Source organism: Drosophila erecta, unplaced genomic scaffold, assembly GCF_003286155.1.
Source record: "Drosophila erecta strain 14021-0224.00,06,07 unplaced genomic scaffold, DereRS2 tig00000055-arrow-pilon, whole genome shotgun sequence".
In the NCBI taxonomy this organism is placed as follows: Eukaryota; Metazoa; Arthropoda; class Insecta; order Diptera; family Drosophilidae; genus Drosophila; species Drosophila erecta.
This window is the reverse complement of record NW_020825200.1, coordinates 18,277,554-18,288,017: the sequence shown is the minus strand read 5'-3', so window position 1 is coordinate 18,288,017 and position 10,464 is coordinate 18,277,554. Positions and strand designations below refer to the sequence as shown.

The 10,464-nt window shown below is 49.4% G+C and overlaps 1 protein-coding gene across 1 annotated transcript; it reads left to right on the top strand.

Moving 5' to 3' along the window:
* The first annotated feature begins 8,756 nt into the window (after positions 1-8,756).
* Positions 8,757-9,877, top strand: LOC6542961. Its single transcript, XM_001970378.3, has one exon. The coding sequence runs from the start codon at positions 8,852-8,854 to the stop codon at positions 9,851-9,853; it is 1,002 nt and encodes a 333-aa protein (XP_001970414.1). The 5' UTR covers positions 8,757-8,851; the 3' UTR covers positions 9,854-9,877.
* The last annotated feature ends 587 nt before the right edge of the window (positions 9,878-10,464 follow it).

Sequence of the window (10,464 nt, the reverse complement as noted above, 5' to 3'; positions counted from 1 at the left end):
TCTACGCTCTGCCCTTTTTTTGTCAAATTTGTAGGCTTAACTTTGTTGGCAAATTAAAGTTTGGTTCATAAAAAATAGGGCGAATTCTGGGCTAACAGCGCTCTCTATATGTTCTTCAATAGTTTTCATACTTTGTATGGATTCAACTCCACTCGTGTCTAGTTGGCCTGAAATGCTTAAATTTTAGTTATCCGTGCTTACAGTATTTGTGCCTATTATAGCTTTGTAGCTTAGTAACAGGTATGTGATAGTCGAGGTACTGTACCACGCCGTTCACTGTTGTTTTAAATAAATAAAATACCCATAAATTAGGAGGCATTATCACTTTCTACCAAAATGGACGGGCTGCTCCTAATAGCCTTATTAAACTGGGACGTAATTGGGGATCCGCATCCAAATCGCACTGGTTATATGATCAACCTACTATATTAGTAACAGGTATGTGATAGTCGAGGTACTGTATCACGCCGTTCACTGTTGTTTTAAATAAATAAAATACCCATAAATTAGGAGGCATTATTACTTCCTACCAAAATGGACTGGCTGCTCCCAAAAGCCTTATTAAACTGGGACGTAATTGGGGATCCGCATCCATATCGCACTCGTTATATGATTAACCTGCTGTAATGCATTCAGTTTGTTAGGTGCAGTTTATTATTCTGCAATCTGTTGTGCAAATTTGCTCGATCTTGCGTAATAACTCGAAATTATTGCGCCCTGTTTGTTTTAGCCACTCTCGGACTTGGAGCTCCGAGCTCCGTTCGTTTGGCGCGCAGAGTGAAGCTGCTGATGTATCCGTATATATGTGCCAGTCTGTCTGGGATCAGGAAAGGGAACGGAAGAGGGGTCCCAAGTGGGTTGTCAACGTGGGGCGTGGGGCGAAGGCGGCTCTGTCTGTTGTGCTACCATCTTTGCTTGTTGCCGGTTCTAGTCCAGCGATTATGCTGCTTAAGATTTTAATGCAGCGTCTTGGATGGAGAGGGGCCGTGCTGCATATGTGCATCCACTCGGAGTTATCCTCCGCTCCGATAGCATGGCTCCTCCTCGTCAGCCCGCTGCACTGTTGCCAATTGTTGCCATTTCCCGTATCCAATACATTGAAGCGTCCGTTTCCAACGTTCGCCGGAAGTTTGCTCCGCTTGGCTGGGATTACATTTTCCTGCTCCGTGCGCCGTCTTCTGTCTTCTGCCTTCTGCCTTCTGTTTTGTCCAGATATATGTATAGATGTATACACAAAGAAACAGGGGGCGTGGCTGGCTCCCCACTTCCTCCGTGGGCCAGTGTTATGTAAATGCATTTCCATGTTCTTGCCTTGGCTTATCCTTAAAGTCCATAAACATCTAGTATTGAGCGGCAAAATGAGGAATAACTTTTATTGCATTCGGCCCTACTGTTTGCATTTCGAGCCAGCGCTAATAAAAAATCAAATAAAAATATAAAATTCGTTCGATTTTATTGCCGAAAAATAAGGCAGACCATTTCGCCGAATCCACGGGGTATGGATCGCAGTTTAATGCGTGCAAATCGGCCATTTAAGCTGCTTCATTAAAATGCCCGCCTTTCGGGGGCAAATGAAATTATTTGTAATGCGCCAGCAAATGCACTCAAACGCAGGCCAACCGTCCGCATTTCACATCCAGTTGCCCACCCACGGACACAATCATAAATTGTTAATTAATGCGTGAACAGTTTTCCCAGCTAAGCGACCATGCCCTCGGCATCCGACCCCCACATCCCCATCCGCATCCGCATCCGCATCCATATTCATGCCCAGCAGCCCCGTTCAGCCATAAGCTGCTGCAAAGTAAGCGTCAACCATGGATTGAACCGCTGGGAAAGGGGCAGATGACCGAGGGAATGGAAATGGACATGGACATGGACATGGAAGGTCAAATTGACGCCGTACAGTTGGGGGGCTGCTAGAATGCCCCATTTCTGGGCGGCATTAGGGGATTGAGCGCCTGAGACGCAAATGGAAGGCAAACACTTAAAGCCGCAAGAGGACAGGCGTACTGGGTTGGTGGGCAAACGGGCAAACGGGAATGGGTGCTCGTGCTCTGATGTATGCCAAAGTTTTCCACGTTGAAAATCCTCATTTAGCAGCGGTGCAGCAGCCGCAGCAGCCGGAAGGAATGAAGATGGAAAAAAGCTCCATTTTGCAAACACATTTTAACCTAATTTACAGTTAAACATTAAATATGTAGAGCACGTCAGTTTCCGTGTGAACGCGTTTTCTGCCCTCCACCCGGTTTTCCTTTTCCTTTCCCTTGACCGTATCCATTGCCTTTAACCTTTGAGGTCCTCACCCCAAAACCCCAATCCCACACAGAGACACACAGTCTGTCGTCCTGGCAAAAAAGCTTTCCTTTGACGCGTTTCCCTGTGTGAAAGAGTTACCTTATTAAATTGCCAATCGAACCATGTGACTGTAAATTTGCATTGTGAGCCCATATACTCGTAAACCTCATATACATACATGGGGCCTGGCTGAAGGAGTGGGGCAAATGTTGCTTAGGCAGCAGCGCCACACAGCCCGCCACACATTACCCATACGCACTGTTGCACACACTGGCAGGGCGCTTGGCGCGGAGTTGGGCCTAATCGAAATTACATATGCAAAAAGTTAACAATCACGTTCGAGCCTAATCAATTATTGCCCTCGCAACGCCAGCCGAAGTTTTCCACCCTCCAGCTGGATGGCTCGGCCACGCCCTAATGCATGTGTGCCTGGCCTGGCTAACTCGCCTGTTGTGGCCCACAGATGCGAGATACAATATTTATGATCTGTTTTGTCTCTCAGCCGCTCGGGGGCCACTCGGGCTCCACTCCGGCCGCAATTAGCAGGACTCATCTGTCAGAGTCGTGCCGAATTGAATTAACCCAAACTCTGGTCAAAGGAGCAAGAAGTGGGGTGCTGTAATAAGGTGCCACTCCTCGTCCTGTTAGCTGCTAGTTGAAGACCAGAGGAGAGCCGAAAAAAGTGCCTTTACCTGGTTGCCTTTAATTAATTTATTAAATTAAATTTATTACATTTATTAAATTTATCTTAAAATGAAACTGAATGACGCTTATCTATACTCTTCGCTCGTCAAAATATTCGAACTCAGTGAGTAGTTGGCTAATTGGAGGCACTAACAGGGACGATCTGCTACATTGTTACCCATCATGGAAAACATAGAGCTAAATAAACCAGCTAGCAGATCATAGAGAGCCCAAATAATCAGTTCACTCAGCAGGTTCCACACAAATGTCGTGCCACACACCAATCATTTAGTAATAATATAAACAAATCAATAGCAACATATAATTTTAAGGCAAAGTACCATATCTGGCATCTTATCGTGGTCAGCTGCCAGTCAGATGTGTAAGTTTGACCGCTGCGTCCCTAAATAATAAAAGTGACAATGCGGAAAGCCAATGATGTGAAGTAAGTGAGGCAGGTTTATTGAATTTCACGGCTTCGCCTGCTCCGCTCGTCTGCCCCCAAGGATGCACATAAATATGAAACACGACCGAGGTGGGGCCACCAAGGTGGTCACCTCTGCGTCCGGAGCAAGATTTACGCGTATTTGCGTAGTGGGTGGGGCTTGCGCCCGCATGATGAAGTGGCGTCGGAGTGGCACCCCCTTCAGCCCCTCACCTGGCCACCCCACCCACCTGCCAAATGTCGTAAGTACCCTTAACTTGCAGGCGACTTACCCCTTCCGCCGTCAACTTAGGCACTCAAGTGCAACTTTAAAAGTTTCCAAAAAATAACACAAAGGAAATGTATCGCTTCTGAGTTTGGCATGCCATCTAACCATGCCACCTGCCACCTGCCACCCACAACCACCCAGTTGGGGGCGGGGTGGGCGTGTTCCCGGCTGAGGCGTCACCGTCGTGCGTAGCACATTTTCCGCATCAATGCGCGTTTATTTTACTGCTAAAGCCTTTACGAATGAATGAATGAGTGCTTCGAAAAAAGGCAGTAACTGCCACCTCCTCGCCCCCTTCCCCCTTCCCCCTTTCCCCCCGAACACTCTAAACTTTCAAGTAGCTTACGCCTCCAGCTGCCTTTTCTTACTTCCTTTTTTGTACTTTTTTTGGTTATTTGCGATGTTTTTGTTTTAGTGGAAACGGAAGTGGGGGACAGGGGACGGCGACGGTAGGCGGTAGACAGAGATGCACATTTCCTCAATGGGAAAATCCTTTCCGAGAAAAAGCGAAGCAAGGTCCAAGTAAGATAATAATATGAAACAAATGCTTTTGCCGAGTCTGGGTGAACATATTTATTGATTTCCGGTTCCAGTTGCCCAGCCCAGTGAGTGGAAAGTGTAATTAAAAATAGGATTCAAGGCTGCTGCCATTTACTCCGCATAGTTAATGTGCGCAACGTCAGTCGCAGTGCTAAAATTAAATTATTTAGTCGCCACTTATGAATCGTCCTTGAAGAACTTTGAGAGGATAGCTCATCCCTCCATCAGGGATTTGAATCTCTTAGCGAGACTGTCTTTTTGTAGGCTTTAAGTCTGCATCGGTTGTATGTGGAATTAAGTCCTATTTAGTTTTACAATTTGACTGCTTATAGGTTTCATATTTACCTAAATATAGGTTTCATTTACTTTCATGTTTTCATAGCTGGTATATCATTAGGCTTAATAAATTTAAAGCCTGCGAAAGGAAGCTCTGCTGACTCATTACAAAGTCTTGGCTACATCTTGAACATTTCCAGATAATATTTCAGGAATTAGCTTACAAATCGAATTAAATAAGCGACTGAGCAAAAACACAAACAACCAGCAACACGACCTACTTGTGCGTTTTTCAACTTGACTGCACCGCAACAACAACATGGAGAAAAGCGGGAACAAGAACAAAAGCACTTGCAGGAACAATAAATTTATGGCTTTTAAAAATGTTTAACTCAAACTTCCCACCCCAACGACCGAAATGTTAGCCATGTTTGCGGTGGTTGCTTTTGCTTTTGTGTCGCAGATTTATGGCCGCCAAAAGTGGGGGAAATGGGAAAAGGCGAGGGAAAACTTCACAGTGGCAGTGGCAGCAAATAAACTTTACGATTTCTAGGTAGTCAAATTGAATAAATGTTAAGACAATTGCCGACTGTGCCCGCGTCCATGCCATCCCGCATCCCGCATCCCGCATCCGCAACCAAAGGCTTGCCATTGGCCTTCACCTGGCGCTCCGAAATACCCTTCATCTCCATTTCGCGGCACCAACAATCAAACATGAGACCCATCTCCGAACTTCCGAACTTCCGGCTGACGCAATCCGCTCCACACCCGAAACCCCCTCCAGTGTGCGCCATCAAATGTCGGTGCGAATTTCATTAAAATAAACTTTTTCCACAGAACTTTGGCACTCGGCGAGTACATTTTCATTTTATTCGCCGCGCCAAACGACACCGAGAAAAAAATCGAAATCACGGCTCGGCACTTTTAGTCCAACCCTCGACCCTCGACCTCCGACCCCCGCCCCTCAACCTCAAACCCCCTCCAATTGGCTGGGTTTTTATGGTCGTCGGCACTTTTTACGGCCACCAGGAGCAGTGGCATTCGCCTCATTTCACTGCTGAGCGAGATCTCTCTAATTTGAATACCTGGCCGAGGACGAGAATCTGCTCGGTAATTTCTGGCGGGGCTTTGCCGCGAGTTTCGCCGATAACATTTGCATCGCTCTTTATTGCTTTTAAATGTCTGCCGGCCGCCCAGCAAAGCCTTTCGCCATAAAAACTAGAAGCGCGGAGCATTGAAATTTTGATATACGAATTGTTTTTACAGCCGCAGGCATCGGGCCACGTCTGGCCCAGATTCCGCCCACTGAAGGCTCCGAGCAAAAACCCCCCAATTACTTATCAGCGAGCATAGTCATCCTCTGCAGGAGGAGTGGAGTGCACCTGACCCGCCGGCGGATGATGAACTGTTGGTGGACAGGGAAGTGGAGCACAGAGTGCGAGTGCCAAGAGCTAAGTGCCGCTTCCGGTGGTCGCTGGTCCACAAAAAGCTGCAGGTCCGAGCCATAAATTTGCAGGCAAAAAGCTGAAAGACTTACGGTGCAGCCCCCATTACCGAACCTCCGGATGAAATTTACGCCGGCTGCAGTGAAAGAAATGCGGTGTCCTGGGCATAAAAACCTCCGAAAATGCTTGGATCTGCATTTCCTGCACTGGCAAAACTGCGCTAAGCATTCTAATAAATGGGCACATGTGAAATTCCCCAAGTTACCTGTTAGGATCGGACGATCTTAGCAGATATTTAAGATCTTTAAGATACACTTTCTACATTTTTGGGCTTCCGGGACCAGGAACTTTCGCAGAGTGCAGCCATGTCCCGCCTCCTACAAAACGCGGAGCCATCGTCGCCTGGGCCCAGTTATTGTTGCAATTAATAAGGACGTCGCCAGCGGCAAAAAGCGACGGCGTCTGCCGTGCGTTGCCACTTGGAGGGCGGAGTGGTGGATGGTGGATTGTGAATGGAGGATGGAGGTGGCCACTCATCAGCGGATGCAGGAGGCTGACCCCTGGACACCCGTAGCCAAGTCCTCCGCCGTCGCCGCCGCCGCCTGACCCGCGCACAGAGCGAATATTTACTGCCCAAGGAGAGGGACGCGGAGCAGGATGAGCGACTGCAGCAGCCGAGTAAAATGTCCTCTGCACATTACATTTGCATTGCAGTTACAAGCATTTCGCATTTATCGCAGCAGCGGCGGCAGCAACAACAAGACGAGCCCCGCTCGCAGGAGCAGATGGAGATGGAGAAGGAGGCGGTGGCGAAGTTGCAGGATCCTCCGGAGCCGGGCAAGAATGCAGGAGGAGTCTAACAATGGACGGGCAGAAATCTCGTCGCCAGCGTCGCTAACAACTCGTAGCATTGCAGCTGCCAGATGTGGTAAGAATAGAGATGTGGCGCGGAGTGGGTGGGTGGTGGTTGGGTGGTTGGGTGGTTCGGTGGTGCAGGGGCAGGGGCAGGTCGAGGGCAACATTTATTGTTTGCAAAGCCTTGTTTATTATTTTACGTGCATTTCTCTTGCCAGCTTCAGCTTCAGATCCAGAGCTTCAGCCTCGCAAGGACTCTTTATGATTCACTCGGTCGCTCCTTTTGGTCGAGGACATTTTGTAAATAGCAATGCAGTGGCCCGGCCGCCTGACTTGGCCCGGGATGCGCCCATCCTCCGCCTCCTCGAGTGGCGGCAGCGATTTTATTCACTCGCCGCTGTTTATGTGACCCGGATCATCCAGGCTCCCGGGCTGGTGCACCTCGTCTTGGTTCGGTCTTGCTCCTTGGCCCTCAATGCGGTTGCTTTATGTTTTTAATGCCGTGCGCCAAAAGTCCTATTGTTTGTACACTTGTACTTTATGTACCGAGCGAAATTTATGCGCCGCTAAGTGGATTCGTGGATTCGTGGATTCTTGGATGCTTGGATGCTTGGATGCTTGGAAATCGCGGATCCGAGGACTTCACCCCGCACCGGCATCTTGGCTCTCCCGTTTCCGGTTCCTGCATCGTTGCCTGCCAAACAGGAAATGCAATCCTCGCTATCCATAAAACTTGTCCAAAATCTGGCGACCTCCAGCCTTCGCGCAGGATCTCGGCCTTAAGCACGAGAGGCATTACAATTATCCTGCGCGTGTCCGAGTCCTTTGCTGCCTCCTCATCCGTCCAATTATTGCGCCGTCGAAGTAGCAAAAGAAATTTGCGTTTGCACGAAATGAAAGTTGGCCTTTCGCAGCTCCTCCTCAATGAGCATGAAGTCGTAGCCAGTGCAAATCCTCAATTAGCACTGGGACAAAACGGAGTCCTGTTGGAACCTGGAAGTCGGTGAAAAGGACGGAAAGGTGATTTCTGCTGCTAATTGGAAATTGAGGGGAGCGGCTGAGATAGAAACTGACCCGCCCAAGAAGCGTCACAAATGTTTGTTCTTTTGCAGGAAATTAAGCCGAATGTAACAATCGAATTAGGCCGAGTTGGGGCAAAGGGCACAGACCAACCCAGAAGCCATCATCCACCCCCGATGCAAACCGGTGGAGAAACCGATTTGCCACGTTTCGTTGGCGTCGGCATTTAAGGGGCCGAAACAACCGTTTGACCTTCAATGACGGTCCCAAACTTCAAATTGATTTTTTATATTCATTGGCATCGGGCTCGAAGCGATGGAGTGGGTTTGGGATTGTGAACAGGAACAGGGACCAGCAATTCTCATAAATTAAACATGCCCCACATAAACTAAAGTGAAAAATGCGAGGGCCACGCAGAAAAAGGGGGGAAACCGAGCATTTAACTGTATATTTGAAATATTTTAAATATAAATTTCAATATTTAACTGCGCCCGCCGACAGGAAACGCTTGCCGGACAGCACGGCAACAACTACGGATACGGAATCGGAATATGGAGCGGACTCGGGAGCGGAAGAGGCACTCGGGGGGCGGGGCCACTGGCCAGGAGAGCGGAAATGATCCATCGACCCTCGTGCTGTCGTCCCAAAACGGCCATGGGTCCAAAAAAAGGTTTCCTCTGCCGCAGTCCGTCCGTTCGCTCGGTTCAGACCACAAAAACGTTGAAAATATTTGTGTTTCCACTTATTTGCATTAATGCCACGAACCGATTTACTGTCTGTCCATTTGTGGGCGGTGGGCGGCTTTGTGGGCGCGGCCCAAAACACAACCACCGAGCGCCGAACATGAGTTCAGGCCAATAAATAAGTGTGACTTTCGTTGGCATCCCGTGGCCTTTCATTTAAACTTCTACCTCCCATGGGATAGTGCTTTTTTAAATTTCATAGGCAACAAATCAAATCATTGGCAATGTGCGCGGCCCCTTCAAACTAAACCAAATTTTAAGTATTAGCAAACGCGAAATGGCGAACTCGAAATCATTCAAAGCGAGCAACTGGCCTGGCATACTGGACTCCAGGCACGCACTGAGGAAGTACTTCGCCCCGCCACCCAAAGTGGCTGGAACTCAGGGCAGACTACCCACCTACACGCCTCCGAACTACGCGGGAGCTGAGCCCATGCAGCAACCCAGGATGAACTCCGCCTGGCAGTTGGCCAGCGATCCCTCTGATCTGTCGGAGCTCCGTCCTCCCAAGCGGATCAAGGGATTGAAGGATCGGGAAAGGAAGAAGCTGGAACGCAAGGTTTGGGCCAGGCCAGCGAGGATGGATGCAACGAGCAGAGCTGCCACATCGGGACCAAGAGCTGTGGAGAAGGCCCAGAAACAGGAGCAGGTGGAGACGCCTCCGAAGCCGAGATCACCAGCGAAGAGAAAGTGGAAGAAGGGCACGACGCCATCTCCACTGCCTGGCAAGCGGCCAGCCCAAGTGCCATCCCACTCCGGCTTCCCGCGGCGCAAGATAATCCTGATCGTGGACGCCAAGAGGTCCCCAGGAACGGCGCACCTGGCTGGTGGAGCGGATAAACTTCTGAAAAACCCCTCACCTGGGCCGGAAAGAAACGCCTACCGTCCGAGACCCAAGATGAGTGGCCGGTCCAAGAGGAGCTACAATGTGCCGCTGTGCAGCCGGCCCACCGAGATCATAGGCACGCGCCTTCCCCACTCCCGCCAGTTGCAGATGCGCCAGGAGAAGCTCTGCCAGCAGCCGGAGTACCACGACCAGTACATCCGCATGCTCTACCAGCAGCAGCGGCACCAGCAGATGTGCCAGCAGGAGCAGCTGCAGCAGGACTTCGCCCGGCAGAGGTCCCAGATGGCCCTGCACCCCTACTCCATCCTGCCGGACGCCGTGTCCGAGGATCAGCGGGAGGAGCAGCGGCACCTGTACTCCGTGCCCTCCAAGTCGCCGCTCAAGAGATTGAGGGGCGGCAAGCGGCTGTGCGGCAACTTTTACTACGACTAGAAGAGTGATCAATAAACAAGTTCCAGAGCATTTTACAAGGCTTTGCTATTGAGGAAAGAACGGGGACACTTTTTCTAAAATCCTTTTCCAAATCCCCTCTTCATATCCACCAAACACCCAGTCGGATTGCTAACTGGCAATACTCTAATGATTGCTTACCGTTTATATCAATAGAAAAATGTGACGAATATAGATGATAAGTATTTTTATGGGGGTTACACCTTTAGGCCAAACACACGATTTTCCATCATGAGTTCCATTGCGAACTCACCTGCTTAGCAGCTGCCGTGTTCCCTTCCACTTTCCATGGACGTTTGCCCTTCAGTGACCTGAGAACTTTCCGGCATTTAATATACTCCAAAGTACTTGGGGTGGAGGCCATTGGGCTGGGTGGTTCGTTGGTGAGATGTGGGCGATGTGGGAGATGGTGGCCCCTGCACGCAGATACAATTAAAATCGAAACGAGCCAACAATGCAAACTGGCGAACAAACAGGCAAACAGCGAAACACAGCAATGGAAACGAGCAAATAATGAAGTGGATAAAGTTTGCTGAAACACTGAGCTTTCGAATCGAGCCCCAAATACGAAATTGAACCAGACCGAAGAGGAG